The sequence below is a fragment of the Solanum dulcamara genome, chromosome 4 (assembly GCF_947179165.1).
Source record: "Solanum dulcamara chromosome 4, daSolDulc1.2, whole genome shotgun sequence".
In the NCBI taxonomy this organism is placed as follows: domain Eukaryota; kingdom Viridiplantae; phylum Streptophyta; class Magnoliopsida; order Solanales; family Solanaceae; genus Solanum; species Solanum dulcamara.
In genome coordinates, this window is record NC_077240.1 from 644,052 (window position 1) to 668,130 (window position 24,079).

Sequence of the window (24,079 nt, forward strand, 5' to 3'; positions counted from 1 at the left end):
GAATTCAATCCAAAATATTTATTCTTAATGAATTCATGACTCAAACTATTTACCTTCTTACCTTGCTTTCTCCTTTCTTATTTTTCACATGACATCAACATCACTGCTATGAATTAATCTTCTGTGATATTTCATCGGTACATTGATATCATATCGACATCATATAGGACTGAGCTTAATTCTCAGTGATACTTTGTCGGTATATTGATACTCTATCGGTATCTTATAGGATTGTGCTCTGTTTTTTAAGAAATAAAAATGAAACAATTAGTAGTCACATATCGGTATATTAAAGTCACAATTTTATTTATAAAACTCTAAATTAGTAGAAAATATATTCTTTGTGATACTCCGTCGGTATATTGATACCATATCGGTATCATATAAGACTGAACTTAATCCTTTGTGATAGATACTTTGTTGGTATATTGATTCCATATCGGTGTCATATACTGACGTCAGCGCGTGAATTTTAAAATAAATTTATATCATTTTAAAATAAAAAGAGGCTATAAAAATAATGGGACATTTAAAGATAAATATTTTCCTTTTTATGATATAAGTGTTCTTTTCCAAAATAAAACGTACCAAAATGAAAATAAAATAATCATCTTGGGAAAGCTTTATTATACGGATATTCTTCTCTACATTCCTTTTTTTCAGCTGTAATTGAATTAAATTCATTTCTTATTGGTAGATTATGGGCATTTAATGCTATCTTCTTGATTCTCCAAGCACACCATAATTCACGATATAAGTGTATCCATCAATCCATTTCCAAATCCAATAATTGATCTTTTGCAATCTTCTCCAGTAGCAAACAAATGTCATTAGTTGGAATGTCACAAAATATGTATAGAGGCTGGGCAAATAATAGAGAATAAATTACTTGAACATATAATGCACACCAGAAATAAATTAAGAATTTAAGTTATATATTGGTGTGAATGAATTCTACATGCAGATTAAAAAAAAAAGTTCATCCAACTTAATCTAAAAATAGTTGTCAGATGTATAATATATGTATAATGAATGTATACCATCTAAATAGAGTAACCAAGGATCACCCTACTTGTTATTTGAGTAAAGATCAGGAATTTAACCGGTTATAGAAGTTTGTTTGCTTGTTATTCTTGCACTTCAAAAATTTAATCTTAAAACTAAAAATAACTATCCTCTGTCGATCAACAAAAAATAAACTTATAATAAAAATAACATAATACATAAATATGTTTTTTAATTTGATTTTACTTGACATTTATGCCTTTCAACTTTGAATGTGAATAAGGAGACACTTAAACTTGTATAAAGTCGAACAAGTAGACACATGCGTATGACAATTTTCTTCTTACATGGCGTCCTATATATATCATGTCACTCCATGATATGCGTGTTTACTTATTCAATTTTATACAAGTTGACACATTTATGTATTATGCCATCAACAATTAAACTAAAATGTTGGAAACATACACCTTGCTACTTACTATTCCAACTTTATAGCTTATGAAAGATGTAATTCTATAAATAGTTGAATCACTTAATTATCTGACACCACTAAATAGCAAAACCTTTTAAGTAGCTTTCTCACTTACAGCAATTAGTATATGGAGAAAGAAACAAATGGAGTTGCAAGATTAATACAAAAAGCAGAGGAAGAAGAGTCTCAAGTTCAAGTGGATATATGGAAATGCATATCTGGTTTCGCTGAAATGGCTGTCGCCAAATGTGCAATTGAATTGGGGATATCTGATTTCTTGGAAAGCCATCAAGAACCTGTTCCCTTACACCAATTGTCCTCTGCATTAGGCTGCTCTGCTTCTTCCCTGCATCGGATCCTGAGGTTCTTGATAAACAGGGGAATATTCAAATTGGTGCCAATTGAAAATGGAGAAATGGGTTATGTACAAACACCTGTTTCTCGTCTTCTGAAAAGAGATGGAGAAAATAGCATGGCTGCTCTTGTCTTACTTGAAAGTAGCCCAGTTATGCTTGCTCCATGGCACTACCTCAGTGCCCGCGTTTTGGCTAAGGGTAATGAAATACATATGTGGTTTTGAATTGTGTGATCATCTTATTTAGGACTTTTTCATGTTAAAATGAATGGAAGTGAGCAGGGGCGGACCCAAGGCATGTTGAGGGTTTCATCCGAACCCTCTTCGTTAAAAAATTACACTGTATATATAAGATAAAATTTTTAATTTATGTGTATATATTTAACATTGAACCCCCTGAGCATAAGCCAAAGGACTAGCTCAGTGGCAAATGGGGTTCAATATTTCGCTTTAGCTTGTCTCAACTCGCGAGTTCGAATCCGAATAAGCACATTTTTTTTTTATTAGCGTGTTTAATTTTTTTTGAACCCCCTTCATAAAAATTTTGGGTCCGCCACTGGAAGTGAGTTATGAATCATGTTCTAAAAGATTAATTATTTTCGATACATTTACTTTTAATAATTTAATGATATTATATCTCGACAGAAAATACTGGAGCATTTAGTGCGGCTCACGGAAAGGACGTGTGGGAGTATGCGAAAACCAATCCGGAACATAGCAAGCTGATCAATGACGCACTGGCATGCCATGCGCGGATGACAATGCGTGCGATTATTGATAATTGTGCGGAAATATTCAAAGGGATAGAGTCATTGGTGGATGTTGGGGGAGGTAATGGAACAACTCTTGGTATGTTGGTGAAGGCATTCCCTTGGATAAATGGGATTAACTTTGATCTTCCTCATGTTGTGTCTGATGCTCCTCCTTGTCATGGTGTTGTACATGTTGAAGGGGATATGTTTGATTATGTTCCCAAAGCTCAGGCTGCTTTCCTCATGGTAAGTAGGGTTTACTAATTAAAGTATTTATCTTGACTTTATTTAGCCATTTTTTATTTTATTTTCACTTCTTCTTCTCTATTTCTCAAGCCACCATCTCCCACCATTTTTTCAAGCTTAAACTCCTTCAATGGAAGTTAAATTTTTTTTCAAATCCGTTTTTAAGCCTTTTCTTTCTTCATTGTATTGTTTTTCTAAATCTACCATCACCTCCCTCCACTTTTTTCGCCGAAAAAATGGATACCAACACCCCTATTTTATATTTCTTCTCTCTTTATTTCTTGTTCTCACCATCGCCATTTATTTTTTCACTATCGTAAGAATTTTTTAATTTTAAAGTTTTTTCAAATTTGAAAATCGCGCCCACCATCATCTTCTTTTCTTTTCTTTCTTTAGATCCAACAATTATAATTATGAAAAAAAAGTGAAAATCTAAATCTAATGAAAATCCTAAAATGAAAAAAAGCAGAGAAGAAATTGGGGGTTCAGGGAGGCGCTGGAAAAATTTGGGAAGAAAGGAGGAAGGAGAGGTGGGGTGGGATAGTTGTGGTGGGGTTTAGAAATAGATTTTTTTTTGATTATTTGTGGTTGAAATTTAGTTTTTTTTCCTATAATATATTTTTAAAATATTATTTTGCACTCAAATGCCACATGTTTTTTTTTAATTAGTTATAGTGTCAAATCATTCGGAGTGTGTTACACACACTATGAAATTTTAATTGATTGTTAAAAAAGTGTTAAAATGACATAGCGGGACCCTACATAAGGTGTCTAAAGTAAACATCGCTCAATTAAAATGTCTAAATAAAACTTGATACCAACTTTAAGAAGACACCGCTGAATTTGGCCATTTATTTATGTATTTCATAAATCCGACTGTTTATACAACAAGATATGCCATAATTAAGTTGGTCATCCACAACTCAACTTTATGACATTTCAAATAACAGTCATATTTATTAGCTACTCCCTTTATTCACTTATTTTATTTGTCCCATATTAAAAAATAGATTTTCATTTTCATTTTTGATTGTCAATATATCAAATTTAGGCAATTTTTTTTTAACATTAATTAATTATTTTTCAAATTATATTTTAAGAGCTAATACTAAGTAGGCGTTTAAACATGCGATTTCATCTCGTAATTTAAAGTCATAAGATAAAATCAGTATTTGGACATTCGATTTCATTTTATAATTTCAAATCATGAGATAAAATCTCAAATTCTCCAAAAAAGCTTGATTTGGAAATTTCATATCATGATTTTTCAAATACAAAAATAAACCCACAGGTTTATATTTTATAATTAAAAAAAATCATCATTTTATATCTACACATTTTTTCTTACGAGAATACCAAAGTATTGATGAAATATTCATGAAATATGAACAAGATGATATAGTTACTAATGATATTGATCATATACAATTTTATTAAAGAGTAGTATACTACAACTCATGTTTAGTTTTACCTTTTTATTGAATTAAAGTTCGATCAATAAATGTTGTATTTTTGTTTCGAATAGCGTTGTGATAGTGTATTATACTTTTATTACAAACTTTTGCTTATTTGGTAAGATTGTATAAAAAAAATTGGGTAATTTTGATGATTTCATTTCACATGGCCAAATGAGAATATCAATTTATAGAGATAGTGTGGTAAAATAATCATTTCAACTATTATTTTCTTAATGAATGTATCAGGTTCAGATATGACAAGTAAAAGTGAGCGGAGAGAGTATTATTTTATTTTTTGAGTGCACAGTTATTTATGTTAGTTTTCCTATAATTAATGTACGCTCTTTATTTCTATTTAATTTTCGAGTTTGTTTTTTTCTTGCGGTGATTGGTAATAACTAGTCGGTCTTACATGACTGGGGTGATGAGGAATGCATTCAAATCTTGAAAAAATGCAAAGAGGCTATTTCAAAAGACACAGGAAAAGTGATAATTGTGGAGGCAGTTCTTGATGAAAAAATAGGCAAAGAAAAAAGCTTCAAGGATGTTGGTATCATGTTAGATATGATAATGTTGGCTCACACAACTAATGGAAAAGAGAGAACTGCAAAAGAATGGGCTTATATTCTGACTGCTGCTGGATTCAGTAGGCACTCTATTGTGCAAATTCCTGCTATTGAAAGTGTTATTATGGCTCATCCTTAAGTTGGATCTTCTCTAATGATTTGTTTTATTGTTATTTTGGGTTGGTTTGTCCTGTTTTTGTGTTTTTTGTGAGTATTTGGATTTAGTTTTGGGATCATTGTATGGATTAATGGGGGATAATTTTATTTTATAGTTTGAATATTGTTGTGTGTCCTCGTATACGGGATTATGGGCACTTAATGCTATCTTCTTGATTATCTAAGGACACCATAATTCATGATATAAGTGTATTCATCAATTCATTTCCAAATCCAACAACTTGATCTTTTGCAATCTTTTCCAGTAGCCAAATTAATATCATTAATTCGAAGGAGAGAAAATATGTTAGCTGAGGTTGGCCAATTTGTCGTTGAGGTTGCCTCAATATTGTAGAATAAATTGCTTGAACATGTAATGCACAGCAGAAATAAATAAAGAATTTAACTTATATATCGGTGTAAATGAATTCTACACAAAGGTTTTTTTAATAAAGCTCATCCAACTTAATCTAAAAATAGTTGACGGATGTATAATTCATCTATACTAGCTAAGTAGAGATTTTTTTAATAAAAAAAAACTCATCCAACTTAATCGAAAAATAGTTGACAAATGTATAATATATGTATAATCACGGTATATTGGCTAAGTAGAGTAAATAAGGACCACCAGACCTGTTATTTGTGTAAAGTTCGGGAATTAAACGGGTTATAGAAGTTTGTTGGAAAAACTAAATTCATGTCCAATAAAATCAAAATAATTACAAACAAATATCCCTTTACAATTTATATCACCCAAAGTATGAGATTCGCGAGCAAGATACCGTTGCAGTATCAATATACTGACATAATATCATTAAGGCTGTTTCAGTCCTTAATCATACCACCACAGTATATTTATATATTGTCATGATATCATTGATGTCTACTTCAATTCTTCAGCTACGTCTCCATGAAACCATCATATACTAGCATGGTATCATTAAGCATCGTTTCATATAATTAGTAATACTCCACAAATCATGTACGATATCATTGCAGTATGTGAATATTAATGATGTCATCACATAATATCATATATAATAGCATGGTATCATATATATACTTTGATGGTATCATAAAGGTTCTTCTAAGTCATTCGATATTATATGAATGATACTACTATAGTATATTCGTAAATAATGATACTGAAAATCCTTAATGAGACACTTTTAAAATCCTCAATGATACCATAACAATATATCGATATCTTATCGGTATCATATAGGATTGAACTCTTTTTTAAGAAATAAAAAAAATCAGAGAAAATTATTAAAATCGCAATTTTATTTATTAAACTAATTAGTAAATATATTCTTTGTAATACTCCGTCGGTATGTTGATACCATATTGGTATCATATAAAATTGAGCTTAATCCTCTGTGATACTCCATCAGTATATGATATCTTATCGATATCATGTAGGGTGGATGCTGACGTCGGCACGCGAATTTAAAAATAATTAAAGATGGCATAGAAGTAATTAATTTAATCAAAGGGGTATATAAAAGAATTATTTAGAAAAGAGGTATGAAGTGGTAAATAATTTGTTTAAAGGGTTTATTTTGGATAGTTTCCCAAGTCCGTTTGCTTGTTATTCTTATACGTCAAAAGTTTAATTTCAAGGCTAAAAAGAACTGTTCTCTGCCAATGAACTTGAAACTAAACTCATTGAACTCAAATGTTGGGCCTATACATAGGCGTATTCATGATTTTGAAGGATGGTGTATTATTACAAAAATGTGGATGTAACATATAAATTTGATCGATTTGAAAGGATGGTGTATTATTACAAAAATGTGGATGTAACATATAAATTTGATCGATTTGAGCATTAGGTTTTTATTATTGAACCCGTTAAACTTTTAAATTTATCGGTCCAAAATTAATTCTTATTTATTCAAATAATATTTTTAAAATATATATATATATATATATATACATATATAGTTATATTCTGTGTCAAAGATATTGAGATCGGTAGAACCCTTTGATTGTATGTTATGTCATTCAGTACTACCAGTTTTAATATATACATTTTAAAATATCAGAAATACTACCAATAATTATTCAGAGAGATATTCCACTTTAATATAATATCGCTCACACCTACTATTTCTTAAACCATGTCTATTATGCCTCAGTCTTCTTCCCCTCTCTCTTTGTATTGAAAGAAGTGAAAGAGGACCTCCTTTCATAGATGAAAATAAAGTGATCTCCAAATATGCTACAGAAGAAAGTTAATTTTTCTTCGCAACTTGTCAAATTTTGACTTTGAGAAAAGGAAATCAGCCAAGTAAATTGGCTTGTGGGTATTCATTTTCCTCCCCAACTTTATCAACCTTTGACTTCAAGAAAAAAAGAAATGGAAATATTCTTTCGGCCAAAAAAAATTGGCCCGAACTTGGTCAAAATAGTAAAAAGTGTTGTGTATTGGATGTTATTTTTTTAAGTGGGGCTCACTTAAAAGTGAGCAAGTTGCCCACTTGTGATCTTCTTTTCTCTCATACTTGTGGCCTTTTCCTCTTCTATAAATGTTATTTCTGACATTAAGAGAGTATATAGATACGGAAATCTCCTTCTACTTTTTTTATTTTCTCGTACTATCTTTCCTTAATAAATTTCGAGTTAGTTTATTTCATAATACGTTATCAATACGAGAATTCATCATTTTAAGTTATTTTTTAAAGAAGGTAACAAAAAGGATAATAATTTTATTTTCTTAAAATGTCTAATGTTTCTAAACTTGAATTTGTTGCTCTTGACATATCTGGAAAATGCTACTCATCATTGGCACTAGATGTCGAAATACATCTAGAATCGATGGGTCTGGCAAACACTATTAAAGATGACAATACGACATTTAGTCAAAATCGTGCCAAAGCTATGATATTTCTCCGCCACCATCTTGACGAGGGATTAAAATTACAATATCTCACATTAAAAGACCCCCTTAAACTATGGAAAAAAATTAAAAAAATATGACCACCTGAAGTTGTTCATTCTTCCACAAGGACGTCATGATTAGCTAAATATGAGATTAATGGATTTCAAAAATATAACTGAATATAATTCTGCCTTATTTAGAATTATAGCTCAGTTAAATTTATGCAGAGAAGAAATCACTGAGCAAGATAAACTTGAAAACAAAACACTCCATATTTCCACCCGCGAATATGCTCCTCCAGCAGCAATATCGCGAAAAGGATTTTAAAAAATATTCTGAAATACTTTCTCACCTTTTTATTGATGAACACCACAATAAACTGTTAAGGAAAAATCATGATAGTCGGCCCGTTGGTTCTTTGCCACTTTCTAAAGTGAATTGGCAAATTATAACCAACGAGAAAGAGATCATGATCGTGATCGTGGTCATGGTCATGGTCATGGTCATGGTCATAGTCATGGTCATGGTCATAGTCATGGTCATGGTCGAAGAAAAAATTATAATCATGATGCTCGGCTGGCACCGACAAAATGATCAACAGTACAAAAAAGAGTAAAAAACCAGAAGCTTTATCAAAAAAAAATAAAAATTATATGTCATAGATGTGGAGGTATGGGACACTGGTCATGGACATGTCGGTCATCAAAATGTCTGATTCAATTATATCAGACATCTTTGAAGAGGGCAAAAAATAATTCAGAAATAAACTTTATCTCTGAAGATAATATTGAGCCTATGCATCTCGATGTAGCTGATTTTTTTAATTTTCCAAAAGACAATATGAATATTGATAAGCCTAATAATATTTAAATAATTTTCTTTTTATTTGTGTGTACTAAATGATATTTCTAGTCTATGTAAATAAATAAAAATTATGATTCATGTATTAATTATAATATTTACTTTATTTCTTTTTGAAGAAAAAATATAGATATGCCTCAAATTTTGTTTGGATCAATGATCAATTACAAAGATATTTGTGTAATTGATAGTGAAACAACTCATTTCATTTTTAAAGACGAAAAATATTTTTCCAACTTGTTTAGAAGAAAAGCAAATGTTACAATAATTTCTGATAATTCAAAAATGATTAAAAACTCCGGAAGAGCTACTATATTTCTGCCTAAGGGGATAATTTTTTTTATAGAAAATGCACTATTTTCTTCTAAATCCCTAAGAAACTTGTAGGTTTTAAAGATATCTGCAGAAATGGATATCATGTTGAGACATTAAATAAAATGAATATTGAATACCTTGATATAACCAAGAGTGTCTCAGGCTAGAAATATATTTTGGAAAAATTACCAACTTTGTCGTTTGGCCTATATTATGCAAAAATTAGTACAATTGAAGCACATATGATCGTAAATCAGAAGTTTACTGATCTAAATATATTTGTGTTATGGCATGATCGAATATGTCATCCTGGATCAACAATGATGAGATGAATTCTTGAAAATTCAACTGGACACCCGTCAAAAATCAGAAGATTCTTACGAATGATGAATTTTCATGTGCTGCTTGTTATCAAGGCAAATTAATTGTCATACCATCGACCCTGAAGGTTGGCATCGAATCTCCTGGCTTTTTAGAGCATATACATGGAGATATATGTGGACCTATTCATCCACTTAGTGAATTGTTTATATATTTTATGGTCCTAATAGATGCACCATCTAGATGGTCTCATGTGTGCCTCTTATCATCTCGCCTCTTATCATCTCGTAACTCGACATTTGCGAAGTTGTTTGCATAAATAATAAGATTAAGGCACAATTCTCAGATTATTCAATTAAAGCTATTCGCCTTGATAATATTGTAGAATTTACATCCCAAGCTTTTGATGATTATTGCTTATCAATTGAGATAAAAATTAAACATCATGTTGCTCATGTTCATATTCAAAATGGCCTTGCAAAGTCATTTATTATGCACTTACAATTGATAGCCAGGCCTCTACTAATGAAAACAAAATTGTCAATTACTGTTTGCGGTCATACTATCTTACATGCAGCAGCACTTGTACATCTCAGACTGACACTGTATAATAAATACTCTCCGTTATAATTAGTATTTGGTCATGAGTCAACTATAGTCCATCTACGAATTTTTGGTTGTCCGATATACGTGTCTGTAGCACCACCACAACGTACAAAGATGGGCTATCAACGAAGGTTGGGCATATATATTGAGTTTGACTCACCCTCCATAATTCGATACCTTAAATCATTGACTGGAGACTTATTCATTGCTCGATTTGCAGATTATCGGTTTGATGAAACAATTTTTCTGTCATTAGGGGGAAAGAAAAAATAACCCGAAAAAAAAATTGAGTGAAAAGTTTCATCACTATCTTATTTTGATCCACGCACCCACACATGTGAGCAGGAGGTCCAAAAGATCATATACTTACAGAAAATAGTAAATCAAATGCCAGATGCATTTACTGATTTGCAAGGGATAACTAAGTCACATATCCCTGCAGTGAATGTGCCTATCTGGATTGATGTCCCAAAATGACCATCTACTAGTATCATAGCTTCTGAATCCCAAATACGCCTGAAGTATGGTAGACCATTGCATTCAAAGGATAAAAATCCTAGAAAGAGAAGCGTGAGGAATAACAAAAATGATACTATAAAAGAACCTCCTGAAGAAGGTCAAGATTTGAGTAATCCTGATATTTCCGAAGAAATCAGTGAACCCCGAGACTCAAGTGAATGAAGAACTTTCAATAAGTTCTACCGGTGATGAGATAAATTTAGATCGATCAAAAATCACGATTGATAATATTTTTGCATATAATGTTGCACTTAACCTCATGCAAGATAGTGAAAGTCTTGAGCTTAAATCCATCGAAGAATGTCAAAGTAGATGTGATTGGCCAGAATGACAAAAGACAATTTAATCAGAATTAGACTCACTTGCTAAACGTGGGGTTTTTAGACCTGTATTCCAAACCTCTAAAGGTGTAAAACCAGCTGGCTGTAAATGATTTTTTGTGTGAAAACGAATTAAGAGAAATAAAATTATAAGATACAAGGCACGCCTTGTTGCACAAGGATTCTCTCAAAAACCCGAGGTCAACTATGAAGAAATATATTCACCTGTTATGGATGGAATAACTTTTTGATATCTCATCAGTTTAGCTATACATAACAATCTTGAAATACATCTAATGGAAGTAGTTACAACTTTCCTTTATGGTTCACTTGATAATAAAATTTAAATGAAAATCACAAAAGGATTAAAATTGCCAAAAGCATGTAATAAGTCTCGGGAGATGTAATTAATAAAATTGCAAAGATCATTATATGGTCTGAAACAATCAGGACGCACGTGGTATAATCGCCTTAGTGAGTACTTGATAAATGAAGGTTATATAAATAATGTCATTTGTTCATATGTTTTTATTAAGAAAATGGAATCAGAGTTAGTTATACTCGCCGTTTATGTTGATGACATAAATCTCATTGGAACCCCTGAAGAGGTCCAAAAGACGATTGAGTATGTAAAGAAAGAATTTGAGATGAAAGATCTTGGAAAGACAAAATTTTATCTGGGTCTGCAAATTGAATATTTAGCAGACGGGGTCTTTGTCCGTCAATCTGCCTACACTGAGAAAATCTTAAAACGATTTTACATAGATAAAACATATCCATTAAGTACTCTAATGGTTGTTCGATCACTTGAAGTGGAAAAAAATTCATTTCGACCTCCAGAAGAGGATGAAAAACTTCTTGGTCCTGAAGTACCATATCTCAGTGCTATTGGTGCACTTATACCTTGCTAACTCAACCAGATCTGATATAACATTTTCAGTTAATTTGCTAGCAAGGTATAGTTCGTCCCCAACGCGAAGACATTGGAACGGTATCAAGCATATTTTGCGATACCTAAAGGATACTATTGATATGAGTTTGTTTTATATTAACAAAGGTTGTGCAAACCTTATTGATTATACAGATGCAGGTTATTTATCAGATCCACATAAAGCTCGATCTCAAACAGACTATTTATTTACACACGAAAGAGCTGCTATATCATGACGATCTATAAAGCAGTCTATTATTGCTACTTCTTCAAATCATGCTAAAATAATAACAATTAATGAAGCAAGTAGAGAATGTGTGTGGTTGAAATAGATGATACAATTCATTAAAGAAAGATGTGACCTAGAAAATGATGTCAAGGTACCCACAATTATATTCGAAAATAATGTCGCGTGCATAGCTCAATTGAAAGGGGCTTCATAAAAGGAGACAGAACGAAACATATTTCACCAAAATTATTCTTCACACATGATCTCTAGAAGAATGGTGATATTGGTATACAACAAGTTCGTTCAAGTGATAATCTTGCAGATTTATTCACAAAAGCATTACCAACATCAACTTTTGAGAAGCTAAGATATAAGATTGGAATGCATCGTCTCCTAAATATCAAATGAAGTTTTCATCAGGGGGAGTAAAATACGCGCTGCACTCTTTTTTTCTTAACCAAGGTTTTGTCCCATTGGGTTTTCCTGGTAAGGTTTTTAATGAGGCAATAATCAAGGTGTATTACCAGATGTGTGTACTCTTTTCCTTCACTAGGTTTCTTCTCACTAATTTTTTTTCTAGTAAGATTTTTAACGAGGCACAACATTTATCGGTGTTCAGAATAAATATGTATATTATTTCTTATAGAATTTTTAAGGAGGCACATTATACTAAGAAAAAGTGTTGTGTATTGAATGTTATTTTCCAAAGTGGGGCACACTTAAAAGTGAGCAAGTTGCCCACTTGGTTTCTTTTCTCCCATACTTGTTGCCTTTTTCTCTTCTATAAATGTATCTCTGGCATCAAGAGAGTATATAGATACAAAAATCCCCTGCTACTCTCTCCATTTTCTCTTACTCTCTTTCCTTGATAATTATCAAGTTAGTTTATTTCATCATTATTTTTTAAAGGGTGCGTAAAGTGTAAAATAGACGAGTAAAAGTAATCACAGAGTGTATTTATTGGTTATTTTTTCGACTCTGTGGTTATTTATGTCCATTTTATGTACGTTTTAATTTTCGAATTTGTTTTTCCTTGTGGTGATTGGTGAAAATTAGTGGGTCTTACATGACTGGGGTGATGAGGAATGCATTCAAATCTTGAAAAAGTGCATAGAAACTATTCCAAAAGACACAGGAAAAGTGATAATTGTGGAGGCGGTTCTTGATGAAAAAATTGGCAAAGAGAAAAGCCTCAAGGATTTTGGTTTCATGTTAGATATGATAATGATGACTCACACAACTAATGGAAAAGAGAGAACTGCAAAAGAATGGGCTTATATTCTGACTGCAGCTGGATTCAGTAGGCACTCTATTGTGCAAATTCCTGCTATTCAACCTATTATTCTGGCTTATCCTTGAGTTGCAGTGGTATTTTTTTAAACGAAAACAGAATAAAGAAAATTTCGAAGAGAGGAACGGCCGTCCAACTATTACAAATATAAGAGAGCGAACACTACTCTCGATAACAATGAAAGAAAACACCACATACCAGAATGATCTTCTCTAATAATTTGTTTTATTGTTATTTTGGATTTGGTTGTCCTGTTTTTGTGTTTTTTGTGAGTATTTCGATTTAGTTTGGGATAAATGTGGGATAATTTATTTTGTATTTTGAATATTGTGGTGTGTTCTCGTATATGGAATTATACTGAATAAATTTTTGTTGTGGTTAAATATTGTTGTGTCAGTATGTTCCATTGCTTGTAATGTTATTATTTGAAATACTTTCCTTTTTTGTTTAACTATTCAATATTTAGGCTTATTGATTCAGAGTTGCATTATGTATCTCAATTAAAGAAGAAGCATTTTTTTATTAAGAATTTCTTCATTTTCAAGATTTGAATTCAAAATTTCGTAACAAATATGAGAGAGATCTAATAATGATAATACTCAATCTCAACAAGCATATCAAGAAAAAACATACAAAATTCTTACGAGTCATTTACTAATGAAATAAAAAAATGCAGTGTATGTATAAAACTTTAAACATACATTTTACTCTTTTATGACAAAGAAAATAGTATTTGCCAAATTTATTCAATACTAATGAAACTATCCCCTCAAAATGTTATAGTATTTCCGATTTCGTCTTTAATATAATATTGATTAACAATTATTTATATGCAATTGATTGAAAAATAATATTGTATATGTATAAGTGCACTTATGCTCTATTAATAAGCTCAAACGAACTTATCTTGTGATGGTACGTACCCATAATCACAAATTAACTTTATGTTGATTAGCTTCAATTAAATATTGTTATTAAATTGTATTGTAAATATTAAAACAGTAACAATAACTACTGAAAGTAATAAAAGACAGAATTTGAACTGAAACTGAAAATAATAATAATATTTGGAAAAAATTAATGTCAGGACAAAAATGGAGCCCACTGAATACACAGTGTGTCCTTAAGGAAATTATTTCCCTCAACGTACCCGAGGTTTTGGAATCTTTCCTCCTAGGATAGAACGATTTACTCACCAAAATAGAGGTACTGCAAATTCTGGTGTCTGCGAACCACTCGAAGGCAGTATATCGCACGAGTTTTTAAGAAGTGCAGAAAAGAAGAAGAAGAAGATGTCTATCAGAATTTTTGTATCGAGCATTCTGAAGATTAACAGATATATATAGCCTATTTGCACCTTTTAAGAAAAAACACCTGTTGGAAAAAGGTTTTTCTGTTGAGAAAATGTTTGCAACTTTTCGAACAAGGTTGCAACCTTTTAAAAAATCAGTTGAAAAAACGGAGGGAAATATTTTTTTAAAATTGACCGAAGCCGAGCGATGACGACAACGGCGCGAGGGGAGACCCTCTTCTTGACCTTTTAGCAACAAGAATGAGTGTTTCTACTTTTAAGTATGAGACTTTTTCTTTCCACCATCTATGTGAGACTAATGTTTATTTCATAAAGCAAGAGAAAACAAATCATTTTTTCCTCTACTTCTTTTCCCTCCATTCCCCGTTCAACCTATCAATTAAACCCAATAAATACATCATCAATCTAGTATATTATTGCACCTAGCAACATAATTTGGAGATTTGGCTCCTCTCCATTTCTCTTTTTCTTCCTTTTCTCCAAGTTCCTATTTAGATGTGTGACACATATGTTACTTAAATATCAAAGGTCTAGATTAAATAGTTTTCTTAACCAAAAGAGCATACTAATTAACCATGATTAAAAGAAGAGATGGTTGGTATTTAAGTTTTTTAATTTTTGGTAAGAAAATATTCATTTTTCGAAGTTTTGATAGAAGATGAGTTCTTTAATAATTTTACAACATTGAGTCACGAACAAGATATGTAAACTATTCTATCTATTTTTTTAGAAAAAGTTTGTCAAACAAAAAATTCATATTATATTTCTTTGATATGTCGTGGCAAAATTTCAATATATTTTATTTAATAAGTAAATGCTGAAAATTCTATTCTATAGTTTATAATGTTTTTTTCTTTGTAAGATGACTTATTTAATTGTTAATTTTGAATTGGTAGAAATTTAGTCTATGAAGAAATATTATTTTTTTATGAATGGAAAAATAAGTTTTGAATAGATTATGAAAATGATTTATTATGATTCTATATATATCCTTTTAATCATTATTAAGGCACTTAATTACTTGTACCATTGATATTTAAATAAGACTAATATTATACATTTGAGCAGGAACTCGAAGAAAAGGGAGAGAAGAGAAGCTTGCGAGTAAAATATCACTTGTCATATTTTATGAGTTATTCATTGTACTATACAATGAGTGGGTTGACACGTAAAGTTTAATACAAATTATTACAATAACTAGTAAATTGAAATTGGATGTATTTCCATTTCTATCAAGAGAAGTCAAATAGCATCAGTCGCCTCCGACTCCACCGGCGCCTCGAACTCCACGCCCCAACACGAAGCCACACAATTCGGTCTTCGAATACTAGGAAATTTCTCTATCTATCTTCTCCGGCGAACTTATCCGGTAAAATTTATCTGTTTTCCTTTTCTGCCTCTTTCGGGCTTTCTTTCTCTCACCAGATTGTAAATCCTATGTGTATTTCCAAGTGAATAACTTGACTTGCGATGGTTAAGTGGATAATTTGTGTATTAGAAATTAGGGTTCAGTGGATCTTGTTGTAATCTAGCCTTAGAATCTGCATATTAACATCTTATTAGCTAATTGCTTGTACAATCACTAAACTGTTGTGACAAGGGTTGACAGAAATAGAGGAGCAACGAGTTAATTCGTCAAGCCTTTTGGGGAAATATCATTAGTAACTAGTTTGATGACAATTTACAGAGGATATTACAGAACAAGGATTGGGCTATTATTGACTCTTTTGAAATTTGATAGGAGCTTCTCATAAATGGAGGTTGCAGTATATATAATTATTTCTCTGTAGATTTTATTCATTGAGTCAATTAACTTTGTCTGAAAAACGAAAAAGCAGAAGAGAAACACCACCAATGTTGCTATGTTTGTCCTGAGAAAGAGTATCTGACATCCTCTTTCCGTTGCCAACACCAAGGTGATTGGAGCAACTGACATTTTCCAGTTTCGAGCCCTTATTCACAACTTACATCTCATCTGCACATTAACTCAATTTGTTGCCTTCTCGGAGTCTGGTCTGGCAAAGAGGAAAAATGGCTAAGTCTTCAGGTTCTGGTGCACACCAGCAGATGAGCCTGGACCTTCTTCCATCAGCATTATTGGCCACTGTGATGACGAAGCTGGACATAGCTTCCATTCGTTCCCTGGCATGCACTTGCAAGGCCTTCCATTCATGTGCCTCACACATGCTTTACTTCATTCCTAGTTTCCATCTCCTCGTAAGTCTATTTCTAATGTTCTTCTACATGGCTTGGCATCAATTCTCGTCCTCTAAGTTAGTGTGTTCTTATCAGGATATTGCTCCGTCTGCTGAATTTTTAAGGCCGTTGCTACCTCCCAATCCTTACCTTCGTAGCTTGAAGGTAGATTGTATGCGACTTGATGATTCGTCCCTTGATTATCTTCTTCAGCCAACTTTACAAGAGCTTTGCCTCCATAACTGTGCTGATTTCAGCGGAAGGCTTCTGTCTCAGGTCGGCCAGTACTGTAAAGACCTCAGGTTATCTCTCTCAAAGCTTTTCTTATTTTCTCTTTTTAAATCCATGTATGGGTTTTTCTTAGTTTCTCTTTATTGTGGAATGACATGAGAAAAGGTAAGAGAAAAAAGAAAGAAAAACAGAAAACTCATTTGATGATTTGTTCAGTTGGTCATTAGCTTGTTTGTTATCTTTAATGTTGCTCTTCAGGTTTCTTTATTTGAGCTCTTTGGCGGAGAAGAGAGGCAGATCAATCGATGTATCTGATCTAGAGGTCTTATTTGGCGGATGCACTCAGCTGGAAGTAAGGCTTCTTGAAAGTGTGGCATAATAAAGATTTAAGTTATTAGGATAATAAATAGGCTAAGAAATTACCTCACAATATAAATAAATGCGATGATCAACATTTTTTTAATTGAGAAACATTAGCTAAGATATTATTTGAACAACCTATCAAACAAATAAAAAAATTGAACTCAAGCATAGCATTTAAAGTGGTATTACTGTAACTTTAGCTTAGATGGGAAATATCAATGTTGTAATCGTCCTTACGAAAATATTCCGTTTTGCCAAGGTTCTTCCCTTTCATGGTTTCTATCGTAGCCTTTATGTCAGGGTAGATTCTGGATGAGTTTCTCTGTTATTGTTTGTGCTAAGAGTAACCAATGGTGCACATATCTTATCCAATTTCATAATAGTAATTTGCTAGATCAAAAAAAGGTTAGTCGTGGGGAGTCATTCCAGCGTTTAACAATTGAAATTTTGAGATTTTTTTTGCTTTTTCTATCTTTCTTCAGGTTTTAAGAAAGACTGAAGCACTTCGGACTTCACTCCAATCTTTTTCTTGAGCGATAGTGGGAATAAATCATATATTATTTTTAAGAAATTAAATAGATGGGTCTAGTATTTTTTAGTGGCTAGGTCTACTGGCTATCTGATCCTCATTCGCTCCCTTAGCTTTCTTAAATGTAGTTATTGGCTTATTGCCAAATTTGTTCAGATGACAATATGTATGCTTGTAGTATATTGACAATGTTTAATTGAGTATGGAACTTAAAAAAGAAAGGAAGTGCAAAGAAAATGAATCTTGAGCCTAACTCAATTCAAAAGCTAGCTCATGAGGTAAGGATTGTGCCAGACCAGGTAAGGAGACTTACAATCAATTCTTCCACCAGACACTTAAAATCACCCGCACGCTCAAGTTGGTGGAGTTAGATCCATAACTGCAGACCATATGAAACCCTATCTTTATCAACTTTCGTCTTTGCATGTCCACTTCATCTTCCTCCTGTCATAGTATGTGCACAACCCTTCACATGTGATTCCATCCCAAGTAGTGAAGGTTGATGAAAAGTTGGCATATGAAGAAGTTCCTACAGTCATACTTGATAGACAATTTCATAGTGTGTTACATCTCTTAACATAGTTTGATATTATTCTCAAGAATGTTCAATACCTTATTTAACATCCAGCCATGCTAAAATTTGGTGTTTGTATGCTTGGTTTCATCATCAAGAATTTGACAAAAATGAAAGTGTCATTAAAATGGAACAAAAAGAGTATCAATTATAGATCTAGCTTGCTCTCGTACAATTGCTTTTTAATAAAGAGTGGTAGATCATGATAAAAAATAAGGAGTGGTAGATATGATGTGACTTTTGTGAAGGCTGCCTCATTTTTTACCTTTGCAAAATAACTCTATTAACTCCACAATGTATAAATTGGAAAGGTAAACTAGGTCATTGTATTATTAGTAAGGAGTTATTCTTTTGTTCTACTCTTCCTCTCTCATCACCCTTGTTCCACTACATTTAGGGAAATAAGTATATCACATAACTACACTTTTTGCACCCAAGGGTGTGGCCCAGTGGTTACTGAAGTAGGTTCATGAGATTTCAAGTTCAAATTCCAGTGGAGGCAAAAATGCTAGGTAATTTCTTCCAGTCTGTCTCAGCCTAGACAGCCTTGGTGAACAGAATTGCTCAGCACCTGTGTGGGGGTTTGCACGTACCCTTTGGAATTAGTTGAGGCACGTACAAGCTGTCACAGATTCTAGCTTTGGTCTTCTAAGGCACCATAAATTAAATGCAGTTGCATCATTTTAGTTTTTGGCATTTTAACTCCTCCACTTGCCAAAACCTTGAGGGAGGGACACATAAACTGGAATTCCTGCCTACCTTCACCATCAAAATCTCTATGTTGGACTTCACTTATGCCTGTGATCTCCCCTTTCGTTGATTCATAAGTTGATCTGCTATGCTCCTTACTTCCTTCATCACAACTCATTTTTGTTTCAGATCCATTTCCGTGTTAACTAATCAAAATTTGTGTTCTGATTTTTGGTTTATATGGACGTCGTAAGCAGTTTTGACCATTGGCTTATTCGTAGAGATTTGAGTGGGAGTGGTGAATACATTGTTCCTGTTTCTAAATAGTATTCTGCAAATTTACAAGTTCAAACAACAAATGAAGAACTGAAACTTGAAAGTACTCGCACAGAGAGCAAATGGCAAAAGTTCCCTGAACTGACCTTTATTTTCATCAACTGGTCTTTGTTTACTACCCACCTCTTCTTGCAACTAGGATGGAAGATTTATGAGGGTCTGAGTTTATTGCAGTTCCTTTTATGCTTCTAATGATACAGTTTTTGCTAACCCTGTTCTTTTGCTCTGTAGACACTGATCCTGATGTTTGATGTCTCAATGTTTTTGCGGCACAATTTTGCTCGTGTTTGGTCTATTGCCCCTGCAACACTGTTATCTCTTGAAATGGGCTACATTTCTTCGGTAATGGTGACAGAATTGCTTAGCCTGCCTGTGTTACCTTATCAGTCAATTGAGCATATTCGGCCATCCATATTACCAGGAATACAGAAATTATGTCTTTCAGTGGATTATATTACTGACACCATGATCAGCACGATAACTAAAAATATCAACTGTTTGACACATTTGGACCTTCGAGACTCGCCAATTATGGAACCAAGATTGGCGTTTGATCTTACCAATGCAGGTATGCAACAAATTAATCTGCACGGGAGATTGAAACATCTGTCGTTGGTGAGAAGTCAAGAGATTTTCCCAGCTTACTTCAAGCGAGTTAATGATCTCGGTATTCTTCTTATGGCTGATAGATGCTCTGATATGGAAAGTATATGTCTTGGTGGTTTTTGTCAGGTTACAGACACAGGTTTTAGAACAATTTTGCATTCATGTTCTAAAATTTTCAAGCTGAGGATCTATCATGGGCCCCACTTGACTGACCTTGTATTTCATGACATTGCTGCAACTTCACTTACTTTGACACATGTCAGTTTAAGATGGTGTAATCTTTTGACGAACCATGGCGTTGCACGATTGGTTTCCAATGGAAATCTTAGTGTGCTTGACTTGAGGGACTGTAGGAATGTTGGGGATGAAGCCCTTCGAACCATTAGCAATCTTTCTGAATTGAAGGCTTTACTGATTGATGGTTCTGATATTAGTGATATGGGATTGTCCCATTTATCAAAAGGAGCAATTAGTTCACTTGTGTCATTGTCTATAAGAGGATGCAAGAGACTAACAGACAATTGCATTTCCTTTCTCTTTGATGAATCTTCTAATTGTGAATTGAGAGAATTGGACTTGTCAAACATTCCGAACCTATCTGATGCTGGTATACTTTTGCTTGCAAAAAGACGTATTCCATTACTTGAGCTTAGAATGCGTCAGTGTCCACTGATAAGTGATACTTCAATTATGGTGTTAGCATCAATGAAAATTGATGAAGAAGGATGGTATGGAAGCAGTTTACGGCTGTTGGATCTCTATAATTGTGGAGGTATAACTCAGCTTTCATTCCAATGGTTAAAGAAACCTTATTTCCCGAGATTGAGATGGTTAGGAGTATCTAGTAGTGTCAGTAGGGATGTGCTGGATGCTTTATCCCGGAGTAGACCATTTCTGCATATAGCTTTTCATGGGGAGGAGCTAGGGACGACTGGACAATGGGATAATTCAGATGATCTCTATATGCATGACTATGATGAAGTTGATGAGTTGGAACAATGGCTTGAAGGAGAAAATGAGGGTGATGATGAAGACATTCAAGAAGCAGAAAACAACGCAGAGCTCATGCTGTAAGATGGCAACTGTTTTATTTAAATGTGTTATAAATCTAACTGTTCTAGTTTTGTATAAATTGTTATGATTTTACATCTTATCTCAACTCTACTGTTGTAATATTGTATGACAAATCTTGATCCCTGAGTGTTGTATAGATTATCATAATTTGCCTGTTATGTATATGGCTTTGCCTACCCTTGTAACAATCAGTTTTATTTTCGTGTTGGTATTCATCAGTTTGAATGGTTTGTTCAATTGTTCAAATACTAACTAAAAGCTTTGATGTGGGTATAAGGTGAGACTCTTTGCATACATTTGGTGAGCACTATTTATTAACTGCTGCAAAGTGAGATTACGAAAGTGTCCACAAGTACATCTAATCTTGTTTTGTTTCAATTTTGGCCATATCTGCTTTTCTGTTTATCCATGTGTTTGTTGCTTGCTTTGATTCCTGTCCAGACAAAGTGGATTTTAGCAGAAACACTAGCATTTTGATGATAACATGGCTGGCAGGATATCCTCTTCTTCACGAGGTTGTGGCGCTGGAGAACAGTGGAACCTTGTCCTCCTCCATATTTCCTATGGATAAGACCAACATAACGTGATATCCCAGGTGGCATTTAAGCCAAGAAAATAACATTGAGGGTATTTTTGGTCAAATAGGTATAGTTGAAGCTAAGTATTTTTTGAGCCAAATTCAAGAGGAAAAGCTATTTTTGGTCCTTTTCCGTTAGGTACATTAAGTTTTGTATAGAATTTTTAAACATATAAGGTAAAGTTTGCCTAAAACAACACAGCTTTTCAAAAGAACTTAATATGGTAATATGAAATAACCCGTAAAATCGAATTTGGTGTTTACTGAGTTAATTATGTATTTGTATATAAACTCTTTGCACTTACTACTTGATTAGTTAATATGTTCATTAAATCACTTCCCTATAGTAAATTTGCAAATTCTAGTGTAAACACTCTATGCAAGTGCTCATTGGTTATAATCAATTGATTAAAATGCAAAAACCTTTTTACAATGTTAACATAGATAACGTAAATGCATTTGCATGTTATTCCTTATTTGTTTCTACATCTACTCTTATTCCTTATGTCTTAGCTTGCTAACACCTGTGTAGCCACCTTTTTCATTTTTGAATCGATATTGGATAAAAGAAAAGTTCAAACTCTAAATTTGTTAAATAAATACTACTCCACTAAATACAATAATTTCGACTATTCTAAAATTTTAACTGCTAAATAGAAATGGTGTTCGGTATGGAGGAGAAAATGTTTTCCAATTCTTACTAGGAAAAAAAAGTTGTTTGGAAATAAATAAATGACTTCTCTACTCGAAGTACGAAAAACAAAATTCACAAGTTGTATTTCACGTAGATTGTGTCCTCCCATCCTCTAACATACTTCATCATTACGCCTATCCCATAGCACCTAGCCTTACTATCCTCCACCCCCACCTCTCATATTATTTTTCTAGATTATATACAAATATTTTAATAATAATAATTTTTATTTACATATTGAACACAAGAAATAAGTAAGAAACTCACATATTCTTGTAAAATACATTTTCGACGAAAAATATTATCTCCTCCTTTTTAAAAGGAATGACTTAGTTTGACTTGATACGGAATTTAAAAAAATAAAAAAGATTTTCAATCTTGTAGTCCTAAATTTAAGTTATGTCAAATAATTAAAATATTATTTAATCTTGTGATCTTAAACATGTCATCTGAAAAGTTGAAATTAAAAAAAATATATTTTTTTTAAATAGACTAAAATGAAAATAGTTTATTCGTTTTTAAACGAATGGAATATATTTTATACTGAAACATCCTTAGGGAGTCGGTCTCACCGAGTTGCTCAAAGTTCAACCAATTATCGGTCGACAACAAGTCCATTGACATCTCAAGATTGTACTAACTCTATTTTTAATATTATTTAATTTGTGCAGAGCATTTGTCATTCCAGATAATCTAAAATAAAGAAAAAGCAATATCTCATACTATTATTTTAAACAATAATTAATTTAATTCCATTTTCCTATATTATTCTACTAAAGAAATACCTTGGGAGAAACAGCTACATGTCTAGATTCGGAAAAAAAGACAAATATTAGATGTAGACAGTATTCGTTAACTCTACAGATCTCTGAATAATTGTCATACAATATTGCAAAATAAACAAACAAAATAAACTGCTTACTTCCATTTTTTTTAGCATCAATATTTTACTTTGAGGGGAAAAAAATCAAAGAAAAATCCTAATAGCTCAATTGGTTGGCAATTGAAACTTGTAAGTTATGTGAGACTTTTTTAAGTCGTATATTGTAAAATTGTAAAATCTAAAGTGAACCAAAAAATGTAATATTTGGATTCATTAATTTATACATTAAAAAAGAAGTCTCACACAATTTGTGACGATATTAGAGTATAAAGAAATATTTATAAGGAGGATTTAGAATTCATTTGTCGACTACAAGTAGTAGTAGTTAATTGGTTGATTAAGTTCATAATAATGTGGATAATGTCTAAATTCAATGAACTTAAGAAACTCGTCTAGATTCAATGAACTTAAGAAACTCATCTAGATTCAATGAACGTAACGTAAACACGATCTTTATCCTTCCTGTCATGTTAAGGGTGTCGGGACATGACATAATTGTACACACAATGGAAATAACTACAAATTGTTATTGATATAATCTTCCTAAATGTGGGACAAGAACAAGTAAATTAAAGAGAACATGCTTGCTGCAAACGTGTAGTTTTTTTTTCTTTTTTTTTTAAAAAAAGAAAATATCTAGCTCTTTATTTTTTAATAATTTATTTATTTGAAAGATTAGATCAAAATTTTAAAGGTGGAACCAAGCTATCCAAAATCTGATCACC

The 24,079-nt window shown here is 32.4% G+C and overlaps 2 protein-coding genes across 5 annotated transcripts; both read left to right on the forward strand.

Moving 5' to 3' along the window:
• Positions 1 to 1,492: 1,492 nt before the first annotated feature.
• LOC129885286 (acetylserotonin O-methyltransferase-like) lies at positions 1,493 to 13,638 on the forward strand. Of its 2 annotated transcripts, none has more exons than XM_055959503.1 (3): positions 1,493 to 2,034; positions 2,481 to 2,833; positions 13,055 to 13,638. In XM_055959503.1, exons 1-3 carry the CDS (start codon positions 1,608 to 1,610, stop codon positions 13,355 to 13,357), a joined length of 1,083 nt encoding a protein of 360 aa, XP_055815478.1. In that variant the 5' UTR covers positions 1,493 to 1,607; the 3' UTR covers positions 13,358 to 13,638. The 2 variants fall into 2 exon arrangements, with proteins under 2 accessions (XP_055815478.1, XP_055815477.1); XM_055959502.1 differs by lacking the exon at positions 13,055 to 13,638 and adding an exon at positions 4,693 to 5,243.
• A 2,121-nt stretch (positions 13,639 to 15,759) lies between these two features.
• Positions 15,760 to 21,448, forward strand: LOC129885287 (F-box/LRR-repeat protein 10). 3 transcript variants are annotated; one of them, XM_055959504.1, is made up of 5 exons: positions 15,760 to 15,970; positions 16,440 to 16,818; positions 16,894 to 17,099; positions 17,287 to 17,380; positions 19,752 to 21,448. In XM_055959504.1, the coding sequence occupies exons 2-5, from the start codon at positions 16,633 to 16,635 to the stop codon at positions 21,198 to 21,200; spliced, it is 1,935 nt and encodes a 644-aa protein (XP_055815479.1). In that variant the 5' UTR covers positions 15,760 to 15,970; positions 16,440 to 16,632; the 3' UTR covers positions 21,201 to 21,448. The 3 variants fall into 3 exon arrangements, with proteins under 3 accessions (XP_055815479.1, XP_055815480.1, XP_055815481.1); XM_055959505.1 differs by having other exon boundaries at positions 16,518 to 16,818; XM_055959506.1 differs by lacking the exons at positions 15,760 to 15,970; positions 16,440 to 16,818; positions 17,287 to 17,380 and having other exon boundaries at positions 17,009 to 17,099.
• The last annotated feature ends 2,631 nt before the right edge of the window (positions 21,449 to 24,079 follow it).

Coding starts and splice junctions, on each gene's coding strand:
- LOC129885286 (XM_055959503.1), top strand. CDS start 1,608: ATGGAGAAAGAAACAAATGGAGTTGCAAGATTAATACAAAAAGCAGAG. Junction 2,035..2,480: donor TGCCCGCGTTTTGGCTAAGG/GTAATGAAATAC, acceptor ATATCTCGACAG/AAAATACTGGAGCATTTAGT. Junction 2,834..13,054: donor CTCAGGCTGCTTTCCTCATG/GTAAGTAGGGTT, acceptor GGTGAAAATTAG/TGGGTCTTACATGACTGGGG.
- LOC129885287 (XM_055959504.1), top strand. CDS start 16,633: ATGGCTAAGTCTTCAGGTTCTGGTGCACACCAGCAGATGAGCCTGGAC. Junction 17,100..17,286: donor CAGTACTGTAAAGACCTCAG/GTTATCTCTCTC, acceptor GTTGCTCTTCAG/GTTTCTTTATTTGAGCTCTT. Junction 17,381..19,751: donor GCGGATGCACTCAGCTGGAA/GTAAGGCTTCTT, acceptor TTTGCTCTGTAG/ACACTGATCCTGATGTTTGA.